We start from the raw sequence: 21,565 nt of genomic DNA, 5'->3' as shown, positions 1-21,565 counted from the left end.
CTATGTTTCTAGGGAAGTAGCACTTTACCTGATGCAGATTAAAACAAAGAAACACTTACCAAACTTTGACAGTATTTTGGTAGATGCCCAAAATTATGATTGTCATCGAAATTGTTCTTCTACGCCATTCGTTTTGAGGTCGCGTGTGCACATAAAAAAGGTCAGATTACTATGTTTACATAAATACGGGTCAAATGTTGATTATCAAACATGTTTTGTGAATATTTGAGAAATGATAATGATTATATTCAATAAACTGTTTACTGTAACAAAATATATGAAATATACTTAATTCAAATAAAACAGTATGCTTAGATGAAATAATTTGACTTTTATATATATATATATATATATATATACATTCTATTTCATATAAGTGTAACGAAAAATTCAGTGATAAAAATAGATCCAAATAGTCTTTGATGCAAATATCAGGTACATCAGGTACATTAACATTCAATAAGGATTACATAAATACTGTATTTTAATGTTAATACGGGTTAATTGTGGTGTGTGAATTTGGTTTTATCCCACTTTTAGCAATATTCAAGCAATATCACAGTGGGGGACACCGGAAAAGGGGCTTCACACATTGTACCCATGAGGGGAATCGAACGAGCCAACGTGACGTGACGTGACGAGCCAACGCTTTAACAACAAGGCTACCCACCGCCCCGTGTACGTGTTAACCACGCCACTTACATATTAAAGACACACTATGTATGTCAAATTAAATCCTACTCCGCTAGCTGGCCGGCGTGTTGCGGGGCTGAGTGTAAACAACGCTGTTTTTGCTCTGTTGCCACCAGGTAAGATAGACTCTCGGTGGTAGAAGGTAGTGCTACATGAAAATATAAACCATACTGACATGCAGATGATTAAAGAAAACGACACGGACGTCAGTGAGGACAACACGATGCACGTGCAAGAACAGAACAGTGCGAACGCGGGAGGAGACAACCAGGGCGTATTTGTAAAGCCAACCAACATTCCCGGCGCAATAGTTCGGAGAAGACAGTGTAACCTTCGAGGGTGTGTTATTATTGTTGCTGGATGTTTAATACATCTCACACTCGGCACACTTTATTCATACGGTGAGTATAAAGATAATATTCTTTTATGAACAAAAATACACGTGTTGCTGTATTTGTTATTGCGAATGTCATAACTTTAGTTATCAATGCCCGTGACCTAGATGTACATGCGTGCATGCCTTGCAATCCGTCGTGAGATCAGTGTCAAACCCGTCAGGTAACATGTGTTACTTTGCAAGGAGTATGATGTATGGCCCAGGCGTGTGCATGTAGCTGACATAATTGTCACTTATTCGGGGATACACATCTATCGCACGCACGGAACAAGTTGGTAGTTTAGAGTTTGTTCACCCTTGCAACACCTGGTGTTATCACTGTTGTATATACGATACGCACGGAACAAGTTGGTAGTATAGTCTGTTCACTCATGTTACACCTGGTATTTTCACTGTTGTATATACGACACGAACGGAACAAGTTGGTAGTGTAGAATCTTTTGACCCATGTAACACCTAGTGTTTTCACTGTTGTATATACGACACGAACGGAACAAGTTGGTAGTGTAGAGTCTGTTGACCCATGTAACACCTGGTGTCATTGTCGTTGTACATGCGACATGCACGGAACAAGTTGGTAGTAAAGAGTCTTTTGACCCACGTAACACCTGGTGTCATTGTCGTTGTACGTGCGACATGCACGGAACAAGTTGGTAGTATAGAGTCTTTTGACCCACGTAACACCTGGTGTCATTGTCGTTGTACATGCGACACGCACGGAACAAGTTGGCAGTATAGAGTCTGTTCACCCATGTAACACCTGGTGTCATAATTGTTGTACATGGGACACGCACGAAACAAGTTGGTAGTATAGAGTCTGTTGACCCATGTAACACCTGGTGTCATAATTGATGTACATGGGACACGCACGGAACAAGTTGGTAGTATAGAGCCTGTTGACCTGGTGTCATTGACGTTGTACATGCGACATGCACGGAACAAGTTGGTAGTATAGAGTCTGTTGACCCATGTAACACCTGGTGTCATTGTCGTTGTAAATGCGACATGCACGGAACAGGTTGGTAGTATAGAGTATGTTCACCCATGTAACACCTGGTGTCATAATTGTTGTACATGGGACACGCACGAAACAAGTTGGTAGTATAGAGTCTGTTGACCCATGTAACACCTGGTGTCATAATTGTTGTACATGGGACACGCACGAAACAAGTTGGCAGTATAGAGTCTTTTGACCCATGTAACACCTGGTGTCATTATCGTTGTACATGGGACATGCACGGAACAAGTTGGTAGTCCAGAGTACGTTCACCCATGTAACACCTGGTGTCATAATTGTTGTACATGCGACATGCACGGAACAAGTTGGTAGTTTAGAGTCTGTTGACCTGGTGTCATTGTCGTTGTAAATGCGACATGCACGGAACAGGTTGATAGTATAGAGTCTGTTCACCCATGTAACACCTGTCATTATTGTAGTACATGGCACTCCGATTCTTCCATTCTTTCTCGATCCTTTACGATCTCTCTGTTATACCAAAGTTATGTATGTCATATAACTCCCCACATTCCATATACGCTTAAACAATGTTATAACACAGAACACAAATACATTAACCGCAAACTCTCAAATACAGACCAGGACGCGATCTGTTCCATAAAGCTCCACATGTGGAATATATCGTTGAATTAGGGAACATTTGTTAACTACATTGAACTACTATTTAACTGAATATGTATTTCCAATTCCAGGGAACTTCAGCCCATATATAATATCGTACATACGGAGAGGGTCCTCCCCCAGTGATCTTCGCTTTGTAGATGGGATATGGGTACAGGCGTGTATGATGATTGGTCAAGGAATCACAATGTTTGGAGGAGGGCTTCTTGAGAGGAAGCTTGGACCAAGAATAACGACTCTCATAGGATCATGGATCATGAGGTCAGTAGATTCACGGAACTGTAAGTGTGAAGTGTTATTACGTATAAATACATTGTAGCTGCGTAAGACATACAACCGATCATTTAACCTTTAGTTTAACATTGAATAGTTTGACTTAGTGAAAATATTAATATGTATTTATATGATTATGTGTCCTCTTGTTCATCCATGCAGTCTTGGCGTAATGCTGTCCTACTTCGCGATCCAGAATTCGTACATAGCTACAGTCTTTACGTACGGCGTGATGTTTGGTATGGGGACAGGAATAGCATATCCTATACCATTGGGCTGCGCCATGAAGGTTGGTCAAATACTATATGAATATATGAAGACAAGTGTTTCTATCTTAAAATATTGTGGTGCGGACCGCTTCTCACCATCCGTATACGCGACCTGTCCGTGTGTTACCCGTTCACCGAAAATCATTCGTCACCACTCGCCCCTTTCCGTAACCTGCAAGAAGACTCGTCCCCCTATCGATGAATGTTATGTGCGAAAATACGACAAACCAATCAGAATGCGCGTATGATTTCAAGTTCTTCGTCAAAGAATCCCTCAGAAATAATTTCTGTTTTTACATATGTCTTGCATCTAAAAATATACCCAAGACGCAGTTAAATGTGTTCAATCATACTGTATAATTTCGCATGTCCTGATGTGCTTTAAATTGCATCTGAAATATAAATAATATATCGGGAAGTATATGTGAATCATTGCGCAACGAGTTGACAAGTGTTTTAGGTATGCCCGTTTGCGCTAAGACGGAACCCGGTTGCAAAAATGGCCACGAGAGGGGCACGAGTCGCTATTCGGCTTGTCCCGGAATAACACGAGTTGGTCACGAATGACCGAAAATATGCCTTGTACACATGTTATTGTCAGTTTGAGCTGTGGAACATGTGTTTTATCTCCGACCTCATAATACAGCTTCTTGTCCGTGCTCGTAGGCTTCAACAAATGTCACTAAAGGCCTTCTCGTTTGAACTGGGAAATAAGAGACCTGTGAAACCGTCTAATCTATTTCATACGTAGATCGTTGTATAAAGATTCATCAGGACAAGAAAGTATATACACACGGGACTGTATGACATGAGTGATGACTTAACTTTCCCAGAGTCTGCTTTCCCTTCATGTCCAGCAATATTCCAGCAGCTCCAGCCTTTGGTGTCTACATTTCGAGGTCTGGGCAAAAATCGGGGGCTAACGTTTTGCCTACGAAGTGTTCAAAGAGTGTCATACGAGTGCCAACATTCAAGGCTTCGGTAAAGTTTTAAAAAAAATTACATTTTGAGGACATTTCCAAATCTGACGCATCAGTGTACACAATGATGCTTTTTGCAATTCCCTATGTTGACTTGTACTATACAGTTGTATGTTCCCGTATTTTCTTAGGTTAACAATTGACTTGCCTTTATATGTGTTTGTGACGTGTGCCACTGTTCAGGATATGCTCACATGTTCAAAAACACCTGGTATTATCATCAGGGGGACTGTATTTCATTAAAACATGCTTATGATACAGTCGGAATCGTACAACGGAGATTTATTATGGTAATTGAAATAATTTTCTCGCATTCATTCCAACATGATGAAACATGAATACTGTAAGAAGCACTCAACCATCCCCCAGCACTGAATATCTTCCCTAGACAGCTTGTTATACGTGGGACCCCGGTGGCCAATGGCCAAAGCGCATCATCTTTAGCTCTTTTAGGGGAGCTGAATGTCAGTGGTTTGACCCCCTGGCAGTGTTATATTAAAATACGTCAAAAGATGGGACTTGTTGTTACCCTGCCTGCATGTGCATGAAATAAACATGAGAGCATTAAGTTAAGTTAAACCCCATTCCACCCCACCTGGATGAATTATGTTCTCAGTGGTTGCCGGACTGGAGGGGGCTTGTGAGTGGTTCCATCATAGCAGGGTTTGGAGCTGGCGCTCTGGTGTTTAACCAGGTTATCACTGCCTATGTCAACCCAGAAAACTACAGCCCTGATGACAACAACGATGGAGAGAAGTAAGAAAACATGTGTTGATAGCTACAGTCTTTCTGTCTTAATAATTATTATAAGAAGTAGCAATAGTAGTAGTAGCAGCAGCAGTAGTGAGTGGGTGAGTATGGTTTTACGCCGCTTTTAACCACTAGGCTACCCGACCACCACAGCAGCAGTAGTAGTAATAGTAGAAGTCGTACCAGCAGCAGCAGCAGCAGCAGCAGCAGCAGCAGTAGTAGTAGTAGTAGTAGTAGTAGTAGTAGTAGTAGTAGTAGTAGTAGTAGTAGTAGTAGTAGTAGTATAATTAATATTATTTCAAAGTGCCGAACATCATTAGGAGATTGTTGTTTGCTTTTAAGGTTGGATATTTAAAAGATTGAGATTTCCCTCAATGTTTATCAATAACATACTGGATCATTAGCCTGACCAACCCCCAACTTACCCTATATAGTTCACCTTTTTAAATACGTAGCCATGGTGGGCATATGACTCTCATAAATGTTTTACCTATAGACATAGAGGCAATGTTTGCAACACTGATATGGCCTTCTTACAGCGTGTACCTTCTGCATCTTCAGTTACTTCTCTCAGGACGTGGTGTTGGACCGTGTCCCCCACTGCTTCCTGGTGCTCGGGGGAACATACGCGGTGGTACAGCTGTTTTCCTGTCTGATGTTGGTTGACCCGCCCGAGGACAGCCAGGTACCACACAGAGAAATATTACATCAGCATTAACAACGGTACATGAGTCATCTTTGGGAGATCATCTTCAGTTCATGCGACACGGTGGGGCGGTGGGGTAGCCTAGTGGTGGAAGCGTTCGCTCGTCACGCCGAAGGCTCGTTCGATTCCCCACGCAGGTACAATGTGTGAAGACCTTTCCTCGTGTTCCCCGCCAAGATATCGCTGGAATATATAGGGGGTATTATTGTATCAGGCTCGCTGACTTTAGAGTGAAAAATTGCTCAGTGCGGCGTTAAACAACAAACAAACAAAAAATCACAATCCTTTTAATTGTGAAATATTTAGATAAAACGACTGTTGAATGACAAATTACATCATATATTTTTTCAGGATGAGGTCGGGGTAACAAGCTACAAGACTGTTGATGAAATGAGTAACATTAACGAAGGATTCTCTGGTGACATGGAGATGACGAAGTCAGCTTCTCCTGAAGCTGCAGCCGTTCAAACAAAAGACATAGAGTGAGTTATTCTTTACCTATAAGCAACAGAATCGCTGAACTTGTACTCAACAGACGGAATTCAAAATTAAAATACCATTTTTAACTTCAACCAAATTTGGTAAGTTATGTTTCTAAAATTGTCAGCACCATACCCATGCTCGTGGGTTTCATCGAAGTGGTAAACGTCTGAGACCTGCATCACTTCGGGCTTCCTCCCATATTAAGGTGCTGTAATATGACTGTAATACTGTCAAAAGCGGTGTTAAACCCAAGTCACTCACTCACTCAGTGATCCTTTCATATATTTTTCACTGCTACTTTGCCTTTTACGCTCAATGCAATCTGTTTCGGCGGATAATCGAGACTGGTTATTCTCTGGCCTTGATATTTTATATTTATTTTCCATCACATACATCACACGTTTCTTGAAATAAGTTTATAGGAACATGTTCCAATATCCCGATGGATAAGCATCTTCTTGTACAGTTTGGGGTGTCATTCATTTCTTCATTTAAAACGGTGAATGCGTGTATGTAGGATGTAAATACATTTGTATGTCGACCCTAACATTCTGCAGCTGATGTTTATCCCGGGGTACTTTATTTACAGTGGGTATTGTATATTAATAGCACATATGTTTTTTTGCAAACAGAATAAACATGCATCATGCATTGCCTTTTCTGGTACATATTATGCAATGAGTAATAGGTCACGAAACCCCAACGCAATGAACACATTCCATCTAGCTGCACTACATGTCGACCCTGGTGTATACCCTGTTGTCCTGGCTGATAAGAAGAAACACATGTCACTGAGACCTAACACTGTTTATGTTATCTTGCTACCATGAATGTAGCCTTCAAACGTCGTGAAAATATATTCACCACATAATGCATTACATTGACAATTTAGAGCCACCATAAACACTGACACGCTTTGATCGTAATCCTTCTACCTGTCGTCCATTGGTATATATTAACCTATCTTTATGCGTGTGAAGACCTACTTCAAACGTATCTCCATTGTATAGGCGTTCAAGTACAAACAAGTGACACCTGTAACTCAATGTGTTTTCATCTACTACATGGAGACCTGGTTTATACTGAAGCGTTCAAGTATAAACAAGTGACGTCTGTAACTCAATGTGTTTTGATCTACTACATGGATACCTGGTTTATACTGTAGCGTCCCAGTACAAACAAGTGACACATGTAACTCACTGTGTTTTGATCTACTACATGGAGACCTGGTTTATACTGTAGCGTCCCAGTACAAACAAGTGACACATGTAACTCAATGTGTTTTGATCTACTACATGGAGACCTGGTTTATACTGTAGCGTCCCAGTACAAACAAGTGACACATGTAACTCACTGTGTTTTTATCTACTACATGGAGACCTGGTTTATACTGTAGCGTCCCAGTACAAACAAGTGACACATGTAACTCACTGTGTTTTGATCTACTACATGGAGATCTGGTTTATACTGTAGCGTCCCAGTACAAACAAGTGACAAAAGGGAACTCACTGTGTTTTGATCCACTACATGGAGACCTGGTTTATACTGTAGCGTCCAAGTACAAACAAGTGACACATGTAACCCGGTGTGTTTTGATCTACTACTTGGAGACCTGGTTTATACTGTAGCGTCCCAGTACAAACAAGTGACACATGTAACTCACTGTGTTTTGATCTACTACATGGAGACCTGGTTTATACTGTAGCGTCCCATTTCAAACAAGTGACACATGTAACTCACTGTGTTTTGATCTACTACATGGAGACCTGGTTTATACTGTAGCGTCCCAGTACAAACAAGTGACACATGTAACTCACTGCGTTTTGATCCACTACATGGAGACCTGGTTTATACTGTAGCGTCCCAGTACAAACAAGTGACACATGTAACTCACTGTGTTTTGATCCAATACATTGAGACCTGGTTTATACTGTAGCGTCCCAGTACAAACAAGTGACACATGTAACTCAATGTGTTTGAATCTACTACATGGAGACCTGGTTTATACTGTAGCGTTCAAGTATAAACAGGTGACACCTGTAACTCAATGTGTTTGGATCTACTACATGGAGACCTGGTTTATACTGTAGCGTTCAAGTGTAAACAGGTGACACCTGTAACTCAATGTGTTTTGATCCACTACATGGAGACCTGGTTTATACTGTAGCGTTCAAGTATAAACAGGTGACACCTGTAACTCAATGTGTTTTGATCTACTACATGGAGACCTGGTTTATACTGTAGCGTCCCAGTACAAACAAGTGACACATGTAACTCAATGTGTTTTGATCTACTACATGGAGACCTGGTTTATACTGTAGCGTCCAAGTACAAACAAGTGACACATGTAATCCGTTGTGGTTTGATATACTATATGGCATAACTTTGTACTTATTCAACCGTGGCAGTTGTGTCTGGGTCGACCGTGTGAAAAACAGCCATTTCACGGCCGATGTCCCAGATAAAATCTCAATGCATACAGATGTTATTACCTGTAAACTTAACAGGCCTTTCATGTATAACAATGGGTCTGTTTGTCGATGCAAATATGCTATAGCGGTACATCGGCTTCACAACAATAGCTATAATAATTAAATGTTTATAAAAATAATGGAAAGATCTTTTCAGAAGAAGAAGAATCGTGTCAGACAATAGTTCCCACCACCCTCGCTCTTCCCTCAATCGCTTATATGTACCAATTATGGAGTGAGGGCGTGATTTGATTAACGTGGAGACTCTTCATGATAGAATAGCATTGTACACGTTTGCACACATTTATTTGTCTGATGACGACCTGACGTTATATTTTACCTCACTCACTATTCCTGAACAGTGCTGCTGCTGAAGATGTTCCACCACAGAAGGTCCTCAAGTCCAAGAACTTCTACCTCCTGTGGCTGATATTTCTCTTTGGGGGAGAAGGGATTGTGTTTGTTTCATCACAATATAAGGTATATTTATTACAAAACAAATGTTTATAAAATCATCGGCCTTGAATTGTTGATAATTCTGATGTTTTAGCCATCCATTGTCACATTATTCAAAATGATAAAATCATTAATTTCGCTTTTTATGTTCATACAGAATTACGGACAGACATTCATTGATGATGACCACTTTCTGGCCATTGTTGGGTCTGTGTCATCAGTCTTCAATGCTGGGGGCAGCATATTCTGGGGATATATCATGGATCGGTTCTCCTTTAAGGTAATACCACTTCTTATCATATAATGGGTAGGTTGGTCGGCAGGATAAAGCCAACAGATAAAAACGATATCCGTTGGGGTCATATGCGGATAGAGATGCAAATATCAAAGGTCACGTAGGGACTACTTTCAGTGTTTATAAACAAACATGGCGTCGCCCTTGTCATTCGGCGATCGAGTCAGAATTAACCATCGGGAATCTGGATAATTTAAAGGGATAATTCTATCATTATCAAAAGAACAGTCTAATATACTGAAAATCAGTGTCTTAACTGTTACGTAGCTAAGGCACAGCTAAGTTTTGGCCACTTTGGAGATATAAATTTCAAAACAATTTTGCGAGGGCACCTGGCCCAGCCAAGCGGGATCAGTAGCCATATCTGTGTTTGAAATCTTTTCCAAAAATTAAAATATTTGGATTTGGCCGAAATATGTTTGAATTGTTACCTTTGTATCGTTTTGTCGCTGTGTGTACGTCTGGCTGCGCTTAACGTTATGACAGGACAGACCGACTGTCAACAGTCTGAACGTGGCCGTGACGTCTCATAGAATAGGGTTAGAGTTGCTTCCCTTTGACAAAGGGCAGTTACTCTAGCGGACAGACCGATGGATTGCCGCGAAAGGCAAGTAAAAACAATATATGTTGCTTCGACATGTATAAGATATTGGCTATATTGGAACTATATGAGCTACTGTCACTGTCCGACTGACACATCTCTTACCCTGTGACGTAATAAATATTAATGAGCGCATTCCAGGAAAACTCGCAATGTTTAGGTAATGCTTGTGAGTGAGGGGAAGCGATTTTCAAGCACAGAATTGAAGAATGACATTATATGATATCGCCAAGGCTCGCTAAATACAATGTTTGTTCCTAATGCAGGATATTTACCATCCCCAAACACACTTGCGTGATAACCTCTATATAACCTGCTTTATTTAGTGTCAGTCAAGGTAAAGGTATATACTTAAATAATCGATTTTGATAAGTAGGCAATTTATCTAATTATATCGAGCAAATTAGAGGAAAGGTAACAAGAAAATGGAAGGTTCAAATAATTAGAATGTGAAACTGGAATCAATTAAAATATATTTGATATCGGAAAACAAATAAGAGGTGTGAAAATGTATAAAAGGGAATATAAAATGAGTGCTACTTCTTAGCAGAATCAAGAAGGAAACTGCACCTTTTGTGTGAAATATTTATCCTGATTACCACAGATTACCAGCTGAGCTTCGGCTTACAAGTGAGACTTACAAATGACAATATTTCATAGGAATCCAAACTAGGGAGACACCGCCTGTACTGATTAATTGGCTTTGTTTTGAATGACATGACCTTAAGTCTTCCTTTATCATTATCCTTTGTTAATTTCCATTATGATATATGATCGGTTATACATGGCCTTTTCATGTGCTGTTTTTTATTACCAGATTGCAGCCCGATGTATATATATTGCCTTCGCCTGCCTCATAGCCTCGTTTCTGGGGTGTGAGTATGCTGGGAGGGTGATGTTTTTCATCTGGGTGTGCCTCATCTTTTTTGCTTTCTCCGGAATCTTCGCTATCATGCCACCTGCCATTGCCAGGATGTATGGGAACACGTATGTCGGAGTCAACTTTGGACTTCTTTTCACATCCCAGGTAAGGCAATATAATAGATTCGTTGACAAAATATATCCACAGTTCCCCATGCTTGCAGTGAGATGCGGGTAAACGTGACCTGACAAATCAAGCTGCCTGAAGGAGTAAATTGTATGTCTCTGATTATAAACATTCTACCATTGCTGACTGCAACCTTTAGTCACACTTAAAGCCTTAATCATACGTTGGTGCTTCTAACACCAATAAGACATAATTCCTGCATGTTTCATTAGTATTTATTTTGTTACTTTGTATGAGATTAAAGGATTAATTGTATAGATGCACATTTTCGCTGGCACCGAGAGTCTAAATTATCACTTCTTTAAAAGACGGTTTAAGCTGAAGCTGTACAGTGTAAACCCGAAATCGATTCCACACATCAGTGAAAATGTGAAACACCCCTCTTGCTTACCCTGTGGTAATATATCTGACGTTGATCTCAGGATCTGATACTTCTAGTTGTGCTTAGATGACCAATATGTCAACTATTTGACTTGCTGTCTCATCAGATCATAACTGGAGCCACAAGTGCCTTCCTTGGGCAAATCCTCAAAGATTCCATTGGCTGGCATGGCTTGTTCTTTCTGTCAACTGGATTCACCGCAGCCGGTAAGACATCAATAAAACCCCATGTATACGAAATTATGACCTGTAAAAGCATTATACATTAAAGTTTACACCCCGCTGTGTAACTCATTTTAACTTGTCTCAAACTGCTGTCCATCTCGAACATCTTACAACCTCTGGTGTATTGCATATATCGACTTTTCGATGTTGATTCTTACACCGTTATCAAGCTAGTTTGCTTTGTGTAGTCATTCTGGCTTGATAGGGGTGTGTGAATCTACATCGTTAACCTCGCTATATGCAATATACCCGAAGTTGTTATGCATTAAGTTGTTACCTTATGTACTCAGCAACTTCTATAATGCCAATCAAACAGTCAACAGTTTTACACTGCAAACTATTGTCTTCTCATCAGACAGAAAGATCCTATCTGACACGTAAACTTCGCCCCTTTTCTTTTCAGGATTTATCATTATATTTTTCCTGAAAACGAAAACATCATCAGGGGATGATTTCTGAAGGGAATGAGACTTCCACCATTGCATCTGTAACCAGCTGGGTCTACATCTCTATACGATCAAACACAACGATATTCATGCATATGTGGACAGTTTCATGTGTGTCTATACACAATAATATGTATAAAGTGAGTCATGTATACCTATATGAACATTCACTTTGAACCTTGATTTGAACGATGTATGAGCAGTTTAGATACACGTAAAAGATGTAATCGTACGGATGTGTAATTCATACTTTTAGTAATTATCTACATACGACTGTTTTATTGCTAGGAGTGAGTGAGTGAGTGTGGTTTTACACCACTTTTCATCAATATTCCAGCAATATCACAGCGGGGGACACCAAATGTGGACTTCACACATTGTACCAATGCAGCTGGGAACGATCCGGGACTTTGGCGTGTCATGGTAGGAAAGAAAACAAAACTAGCTAGGTGTACATCCATTGACACAACAATATATATGCATATGTAAACAGTGCCATGTATTCCAATACAAACAGTGACTTTGAAGCTAGATTTGAATGATGTGTGAGAAGTTTAGATCACTCTTACACATAACAGTTAATATCATACGTACGTGTAGTTTATACCTTTAGTAATTTCCTATATACGATGGTTTCATGGTGGAAGTGACTTTGCGAGTGTGTAAGGTTTTACGCCGCATTTTAGCAAAATTCCAGCAATAGCACGGCGGAGGACACCAAATATGTTGAGTGAGTGAGTTAGAATTTAACGTCGCATTGGCAATATTTCAGCCATATCGTGACGAGAACTTAGACATAATAAATATTTATACGGAATAAAACCTGTCAGCGATGGACAGTATAATAACTAGAGTATCACAGTTTCGATTCTGAACAGGTTGCCCAATACGGTCGTCTTTTACGACCAGCAATGGGGTGCTGAGGACACATTCTTATCTTCCATGGGTTCCCAAGGGGGCACCAAATATGGACTTTACACATTGTATCCGGCTAAGGGAAAAATCTGGTCTTCGGTGTGTCATGGTAGGAATGAAAACAAAACAGGTTACAAGGTTTGTTCTTTAGAATCCCCTTGGGAATCAGTAAGAAAACGTGTACAGTACAGAATACACCACTGAGAGCAGTGGACAATCAAACAGTGATTAACGCTATGGTTCAACAACTGAAGATGACATTTTGTTCACAATGGTGCCGGCTTATAAACCACATAACATACTGAGGTGTCATTCAGCAAAACTATTACGTTGAATGTTCAAAAACTATAACGGGATTTCATTGTAGCTACAAAAATATTAAATAGCAATTCAAACATAAATACCTGATATATCATTTCATCATGTTTGTTGTTTGTTTGTTGTTTAACGCTGCACTCGGCAATATGATGGCGATTTTGTCAGTAATCGAGTTTGGACCAGGCAATCAACTGAATCATATTTGGAGCATCCATCTACACAATTGGGATACGATGACATGCATCAACAAAGTTTGAGAGCCTGACCACCTGATCCCGTTAGTCGTCTCTTACGACAAGCATGGGTTGCTGATGAGTTAAGAGTATGTATGGCATGGAAGTATTTCAATATCCTATTCAAACATATAAATAGATGTTAAACTTACACAACATAATCAATCTCATGTAATGTAAAGTAATCAACCTTTTTCATATATTAAAGCAACAAACACATGTTCATGGTGTTCACGAGAAGGTGAACATATCCTTCCTCACTGGAGGCAACCATCACAAATACATGCAAAGGCAAGTCAGTTGTTAAATTACAAAAGACAGGAACATAAGGTACACATAGGGAATTGCATAGGATATAAGTTGTGTCACTGAGGCGTCAAATTTGGAAATGCCAAAAAATGTATTGACATAAATATGTTAATATAAGCTCCTAAACTCTTTAACAAACACATATTCGTGACATTTTCCAATGTTCATATCTATAAATGTCCTCCGTGTTCTGTCGGTGTATTGAAGGCATCGAGGTTGTCTGAACAAGGGAAATTGGTTTCCACAAGCCTGTTGTTAAGTTCTTGTTCGGGGCGGACGTTTGTATATGTCGCCAACACCCGCCCACCTTTTCTTGGAAGGTTCCTCAGCATCTGCAGCTATAAAGAAAAGGGGTAGGGAGGGTTAGGTAGTACTGTTAAGAAGTTGCTGCCTGAAATAATCACGATAATGAGACGTAATAGTCTCGTGTTCTTACATTGAATATGCCTTGCATAGTCGTTTCAGATATAATGAATACTATTAATACGTTACATAGCATGTAGATGTTCCACGCGTCGCCGTGGAACAGAAACCATGGATTACAAACTGCTACCGTACATAAATGAATATTTTGGTACACGTGTAGCTGTCAGGATTTCGGGGAAGGATAGATTCGCAGTTCCCTACGCTTGTCGGAAGAGTTGCCTAAAGAAGACAGTCTGGTCAGGCTCGCCAGTTTGATGGTGTCACCGTGTCTTATAAGTGATCGTTACTTGCAGCCACTGACTCAGTTATTTACAGGCTGTCGACATATAGCTAAAATAATGCTGACGACAGCGTTAGAAAAAAATCACTCACTCTCTCATTCTGATATCCTACAAATGCTCCATATAAAATAGCAGGAATGTACTGGAAGCGGAATCCGTAGGGAAAGACGGCTCCTTTGAACAATTTTAGTTATGCTAGTAGCGGACTACACAGCCTGAAAATTGCTGAAAGCAGGTATTTCATCTCAGGTATACATACAGCAGAATCTGTATTACTGTTACATATTACCTCTGGATATATACTTGCAAAGAATTCTAAGCCCAGTAGTCACGGCTGGTATAAGGGACATCAAGAGAAAATGTCTCATTTATCATTTCTTGGTTACGATATAAAAAGCTTCTCGTTTCTACATGTATCCTATGAACATCAAATACAGATCAACGTCATCCACAGGCGGACGTTCCATGACATACCCTTCGTGAACTCAGCTGTAATGGTTGCCTCATAACGACCCATAGTACTGACTCCGAGCATGGCGGAGACGTGAGCGAACCCTCATATATGAAGAACTCTTTACTGTGGGGGAGCAGCAGGAGGGGCCTTATAGTCGTCCTGAGTTTCGCATCTGTAGGAGGGAATATACATCATAACACATATACCATGTATAGGACGCTACAAACATAGAAACATTACATGTGTTGTAAACAATATTGTATGTGGTAATTACAATGAAACACAATATAGGGCTGGGCAATACAGTTATATCAAGTAGTTTGTGTAGTACAATGGAAGCGACCTTTGAAGATCCGGGGAAGAATAGGTTTTCAGCAACCCAAACATGCCGTAAAAAGCGACTATGCTTGTCATAAGATGCGACTAACGGGATCGGGTGGTCAGGCTTGCTGCATCATGTATGTCATCGCATCGCAATTGCGTGGATTGATGCTCGTGATGACAATCACTGGATTGTCTGGTCCAGCCTCAATCATTTACAGACCACCGTCATTTTGCTGGAATATTGCTGAGTGCGGCGTAACACAACAAACAAACAAACAAATAAAGTGCAAAGCATATCTTCTTTGATACACTTATAGACAGTGATATTTCATATTCTGAGTTGGTTTGGTTCGCACGTAACATAAACACTGTACCGTTTGCCTTTAACCTCGACACCAAGCGGACATATCTTCTTAACTCGCTGTTTGGTGATGTTCTTGCTTTCTAAAACAACAAACGCGATAACTTGCCAAATAGGTACTGGCTATTACCACAAAAAGGACCCTTATATACCTTTTCCTTGTTTTTCCCCATAGAGTGGATCAATCTTTACAGTTATCAGGCATGATGTCATCCAAAACATGAGACAGGGATACTACACCACTTTCTTACAGTAATCTAAAAAATGTGGTTTACAAAATGAAAATACAACATGGAACGTGCTGCTCGCCTGTATAAGGATAGCAATAACGACAAGTCCATCCGGTTTTGACGTCGCCTCCACTATACCGCTATACTTCCTGTTGTAGTGCACCAGATGGACCTGAAACAGCGACAACATAGCAGTGTAATCCTCACGAAAATAAGGAACTATAAATTCTTTATTATAACAACTAGATCATTTGTTTTAGGGTTATTACATATACATTAACATAACATTTATTCCATAATACATATTACATTTCTGTACACATTAACATTAGTATCTTTCTTTTAATAATTCAGGGGGTTTTTCCAGTCTACATTAACAATTCACATATATAGATCTCTACAGCATATCCACTTTAGCATTTAGCTGTTTTCAGCTAATATGAATAGCGTCCTGATGTGCCCTACCTGCTCATATCTCAACATTCATCTGCCACGTCAATACTAAATTATTGACAGTTATGTCTCTCTATTTGTTCGACCGCCTCCGTGGTCTAGTGGTAGAGCGTCCGCCCGGAGAGCGGAAGGTCCAGGGTTCGATCCCGGGCCGCGTCATACAAAAACACGTTAAAAGATTGTACTTGTTGTTACCCTGTCTGGCGCTCGGCATTAAGGGGCTAAAACAAGGACTGGTCGGCTCGGAGTCAGTATACTGTGTCTGAGTGGGGTATTCATGTTAAACTGCGGCATGGTATCTCAGTGAGCTAGCACTATAAATCAGCATGAGTCCGGACTAGTACAAGCAGCCACACACACACATACACGTGCATGCACGTCGCTATATAAGTGCAATAATCTTGGACGCGACGTTAAACCCAATTTCACCTCACCTCACCTCTATTTGTTCACCATAGCTGTTTACAGGCAGTATGGGCTGTATCCTTCTTCCACCAACATGGTAAGTAACAATTCACTAGATGCAGTCAACCTGCTTCTGGACAATGTTTACTCGCTGCTCGGGTCCCGTTTAATGATTAGAGAGTGGATGGGTCCCATAGCATTGGCTGAATTGGGCGATCGTTTTGAGCAAGGGTGTGGAAGAATGTGCCATAGGACATCATCCGCAAGGGTTTCTGGGCATCGTTGTTTTGTATAGTTTATTGACATTGTGAACGGGAGAGATGTACAGGTTATACAACCTTAGGAAGCCCTCTCTGAACAGATTTACGCTGCACAAAAAACAAATCAAGTTTAAGTTAGGGATAGCCTTGTGAATTCCACCAATAGGGGAATATCATCATTATAAAGAATGGCCTCAATGTATATCAAAATAATCCGTTACTAAAGGCAGGTTCTGGGACTTTAAATTCAGAGACTGAAATTCCATGTCCATACCTAGGCCTTTCCTCCATATTCATTCCCGAGGTTAACAAGAACTTCCAGCTTGTAACATTCCAGAAGCAACCTTTAGTAAAGTAGTTCCTGATGCCACATGTGACTCATTGCATCCGCCCGATTTCGTCGTTCGCCTATCTCTGACCTAGGTTCACCCACTCTACCTACCTCGGCCCCGTATCCTGTGTGTTCCAGCCAGTGTTCGGAGCCTGTGTCCCCTGTGATGCCAGCATGGTAGTGTATCTCCCCCAGGAGGAACGTGCAGCCCTGACGACGGGGTACGTCACTGAGAGAGAGTCTCCTTTTCGGGAAGGTCATTGTAGCTGTTTGTCCTGTGGATATGTAGGAGACATTGAATTGGTATTGAAAGAGAACATGTCCCTGTCTTGCGTTCCGTATCTTTGTACTAATACTTCTGCCACAAAATAGTCCCTGGTTGGAAATAGGTCGTATCCCTTTTATAAGCCTGAAAACACTATAAAATGTGCTCTTCTGAAACACTGACGAATCGAGTTTCAAGAAATATAAATCCGAATGTGCACTTGTCACTTAAACATGATTTATGGTCTTGAACATGAACTCGATGATAGCGTGTACAACACAATATAGCCGTATAAAAAATAATCACACCCTCCATACATATAGACAAGGAATGACACATGCCATGTTGGTCCTTATTCAAGATTTCGCACTCGGTTCGAATCACAGCTCTCTATCGCATCAAATATGAATGTCACTTGTTCCAACCTTTGGTACTTGATAACAAACCATAAGCTGCACAGTCGTGTTAATCTGTGGTAACCTTAACTCGTATTTATTTTAAAACAACCATCAGATCTCAGCAGACGTTTCTGATATTGGTCTTGGACACCATTGTTGCAGGGGAACCTACAGAAATGATGGCGTAACAATCTGAGATGAGTACAAGTCATTTGACATCAAATATGATGTCCTCATCAGTTAATCACACTGGTGTTTTGTATGACTGGAGATTGTCTGTGGTCGGCGCATCTGTATTCCTGAACGTTAACATTCTGTTATTCTATTTTATTGCAAACACACGTTCAGCATGTTGTTCGTGGTATGGACGTGTCGATCTATATGGCTAGAGGTAACTTATATATTCAGCTAACACCAAACTGAAATCCTACCATTGTTATATGTGACTGACGATACACTTGCAGCCTGAGACTGACTGTATGTGAGAGTGTAGGGCTGACCACACGCTGCGCCTCGGGTACTCAGAGGTACGGGAGACTGCTTCGCTCCCCCACAGCAGGTTGAGATCCGGTGCCACCGCAGTGGACCTGCAATATTAGCATAATTAGCCCATTTTGAGTGTGTATCATATAACTATTCATACATGCTTTTGTCGATATAGGTATTACTTATATCGAAAACATTTGACAGAATTTGCTTTCTGCAATCTCTTTACACACACACAAAACTGTCCCTTCTCTGTCACTCTGACCTGACTCTTCTGAAAAAAGGAACAAAATTGTTCATCATCAAATTTCATAGGTAAATACTACATAATCTGATTTTATATGAACAAGTAACGAGGCATAATTATAAGTGCTTGACTGTCAATATGTTTTTGCGTGTCTGTTTGTTGTTTAAAGCCGTACTTAGCAATATTCCTGCTGTATGACGGCGGTCAGTACATAATCGAGTTTGGACCAGACAATCCAGTGATTGACATCATGGACCTGTCAATATGTACAACTGATATATATTCAATACTTTGAACAAGGCATATATGTGAATACCCCATACTAATCGGGAATTTATATAAATCGCATGATTCTATTTTCCCTTCTCTGTGGACGTGGATGAAGTTTTAATAAAACTGATATGAATAATTTATTATATAATATAGATAAGGTCACTTTCGATATCAACAACATGTCGCGATATCAGACTTATTGGTGTATTACGGCTGATATTCCGTTGGTCATAGTGTTCTCACATTTATATATCAAATTGTTCCATTAAATTCAACTTTGTCTTATATCTTGAATTTTCTTAACTTTGTCTATCCACAAATGATCCACTTTGAGAATTAAATTGGTTCACTGAGAATGCCTGCTAGAGAAATAAAAGCGACAAAAGCCTTTCCATATCCATGAATAGTATCTGCCAAAAGCACAGTCGAGTGTGCGAATCCGTCAGTATTATGGATCATTATCAAATAGTGTACAGCAATTTAAGGTTTCGGAAGACGACAAGATCATCTTGTGCAAACTTGTGAAAATAGGTTTCCCACATTCCGAGACTCAGCAGGCGAAACCAGCAAAATGTATTGCTATATGAACTTCATCTTTCTGTTTCACGGGTTTACGTGTTGAGTGAGTGAGCGAGTATGGTTTTACGCCGCTTTTAGCACTATTCCAGCAATATCACGGCGGGTGACACCAGAAATGTTTTTCACACATTGTTACCATGTGGTGAATCGAATCCGGGTCTTCGGCGTGACGAGCGAACGCTTTAACCACAAGGCTACCCTAACGCCCTGACTGACATGACGACTCTTTGGATAAGGACTTTAAAGCTTATGATAAAGGAAGTAAAACTTGTCTCTGGTCACTCTGCGGAATTCTCTGGTCACTCTGCGGAATTCTCTGGTCACTCTGCGGAAAGTTCCTTTACAATATCATTCAACCACGCCTTTGATGTCGGTTTAATCCAAACAATCCTTCTTGCGCCAATCCTATTGTCAGATAAGTACAAAGAAGAAATGAGAAATCTCTCCCTTTTGGAATTTGTTTATTTCATACTTATGCTTTTATTTACATGTGCAACTTTACGTGCAGAAAAGGTACGTGAACAGGGTTGTATGTTGTCCACTGCCAATAGTTCCATCAACTGACTATTCTACGATACATAAACATTGGTAAGTATAACTTACAGTACAACGAGTAAAAGGTGACTATGCTTGTCGTAAAAGGCGACTAACGGGATCGGGTGGTCAGCCTCGCTGACTTGGTTGATGCATGTCATCCATCCCAATTGCGTGGATCGATGCTCATGATATTAATCACTGGATTGTCTGGTCGATTATTTACAGACCGCCGTCATATAGCTGGAATATTGCTGAGTGCGGCGTTAAACAACAAAACAAACCAACCAATACAGAACAACGCGGGGATAATGCCACCTTTTGTACATTAGACAAAATGGAAAAATAACCACGTTGGCATTATAGTAAAGTGATGTCATTGAATATTGAATGTCTGTAGATATATCCATGGTATTTCAACATACTCAGTCGATTACTGATATTACCTTGTCACCAGCTAAAACACAGGGTATTTTGATTTATAAAATGGATTTAACGAATTAGATTACCAAAATACCCAATATATATGGAGAATATGTTTCTCTATGTCAACTACTAGGATCTTGTCTAGTGTTTGTTCAACATTTCAACTGAACTGGCCAGACTTATGTCCCGAGATCATTCATATGACATTTGAAAGTACTATTTATTGCCTTTTACTTTATTTATTTCTACAAAAGTGTCTACCGGTACCTCAAGCTTTCTTTTGAACTATGAAGTATTATATGAAATAATGTCCATCAACTCTATATTTTACTACATGTTATTTTTGTTGCCTTATTTGAAGCCGTACTATTGCAATATTCTATCTAGCCTACCATGGCGGCCTGTAAATAGTGGAGTCTGGTCCAGACAAACCAGTGATTCCAATCATGGGCATCGTCCCAGAGCATCTGAACCCAATGACACGGAATCAACTAAGCCGAGTTGGATACCCGACCCATCGTCTCTGACAACGTTGGTAACTGGGAACGTGATGCTATATCCTCTTTTACTATCTAATCCCCACTTGGTACAAATACATAGCAACGTTTCACGCCTTCATAACATGCTTTTTAAGGCTATTGCTGATTCTGCCATGACCTTCTTAAACTCTGTCAGATGTTTCGACAGTGGATTTTTTTTATACCCCTTGTTCCCAAACCAGATACTTACCTTGGAATACCATCAAACCTTACCTTTGGCTGGGCCCTACCCAACAGCGGTAAAGACACCTTGGTGTTTGTAAACTCATAAATGTAACAACATACAGATTCAAAGGATAAATGATACTGTAAACTCCTTTCTAAACCGATTTACTTTTTGTGAAATAAATGGTTAAAAATACATCAAAGATTGTCAAAAGAACCTCTTGCGGTTTACATACCATT

At 40.2% G+C, this 21,565-nt stretch overlaps 2 protein-coding genes and 1 long non-coding RNA gene across 3 annotated transcripts; 1 reads left to right on the top strand and 2 right to left on the bottom strand.

The window, feature by feature from the left end:
- The first annotated feature begins 723 nt into the window (after positions 1–723).
- LOC125377841 (L-lactate transporter-like) lies at positions 724–13,358 on the top strand. Its single transcript, XM_048391884.1, has 11 exons — positions 724–1,094; positions 2,801–2,990; positions 3,165–3,291; positions 4,868–5,007; positions 5,563–5,686; positions 6,059–6,189; positions 9,024–9,141; positions 9,275–9,397; positions 10,831–11,040; positions 11,550–11,649; positions 12,071–13,358. Exons 1-11 carry the CDS (start codon positions 869–871, stop codon positions 12,124–12,126), a joined length of 1,545 nt encoding a protein of 514 aa, XP_048247841.1. The 5' UTR covers positions 724–868; the 3' UTR covers positions 12,127–13,358.
- A 201-nt stretch (positions 13,359–13,559) lies between these two features.
- On the bottom strand, positions 13,560–16,019 carry LOC125377859. Its single transcript, XR_007219849.1, has 3 exons — positions 15,748–16,019; positions 15,070–15,221; positions 13,560–14,226 (listed from the first exon to the last, which is right to left on the bottom strand). It is a non-coding gene; the product is annotated as an uncharacterized LOC125377859 (long non-coding RNA).
- A 1,132-nt stretch (positions 16,020–17,151) lies between these two features.
- On the bottom strand, positions 17,152–21,363 carry LOC125377848 (carbonic anhydrase 2-like). The gene is made up of 5 exons (XM_048391902.1): positions 21,351–21,363; positions 18,828–18,836; positions 18,508–18,663; positions 17,525–17,688; positions 17,152–17,190 (listed from the first exon to the last, which is right to left on the bottom strand). The coding sequence occupies exons 1-5, from the start codon at positions 21,361–21,363 to the stop codon at positions 17,152–17,154; spliced, it is 381 nt and encodes a 126-aa protein (XP_048247859.1).
- Positions 21,364–21,565: the final 202 nt, after the last annotated feature.

The sequence above is a fragment of the Haliotis rufescens genome, unplaced genomic scaffold, assembly GCF_023055435.1.
Source record: "Haliotis rufescens isolate VD_foot unplaced genomic scaffold, xgHalRufe1.0.p SCAF_101, whole genome shotgun sequence".
Classification (NCBI taxonomy): domain Eukaryota; kingdom Metazoa; phylum Mollusca; class Gastropoda; order Lepetellida; family Haliotidae; genus Haliotis; species Haliotis rufescens.
Note: the sequence above shows the minus strand (reverse complement) of the source record. Positions and strands in the feature narration are given on the sequence as shown.

Bases quoted from the DNA above. Each gene is read 5' to 3' on its own strand.
- LOC125377841 (XM_048391884.1), top strand. From the start codon at position 869: ATGCAGATGATTAAAGAAAACGACACGGACGTCAGTGAGGACAACACG. The intron at 2,991-3,164 runs GTCAGTAGATTC...TCATCCATGCAG, and splicing joins ATAGGATCATGGATCATGAG to TCTTGGCGTAATGCTGTCCT. The intron at 3,292-4,867 runs GTTGGTCAAATA...TTATGTTCTCAG, and splicing joins CATTGGGCTGCGCCATGAAG to TGGTTGCCGGACTGGAGGGG.
- LOC125377848 (XM_048391902.1), bottom strand. The intron at 17,689-18,507 runs GTAGGATTTCAG...ACATATCCACAG, and splicing joins GTCAGTCACATATAACAATG to GACAAACAGCTACAATGACC. The intron at 17,191-17,524 runs GTAGGTAGAGTG...TTTTTTGTGCAG, and splicing joins ACACAGGATACGGGGCCGAG to CGTAAATCTGTTCAGAGAGG.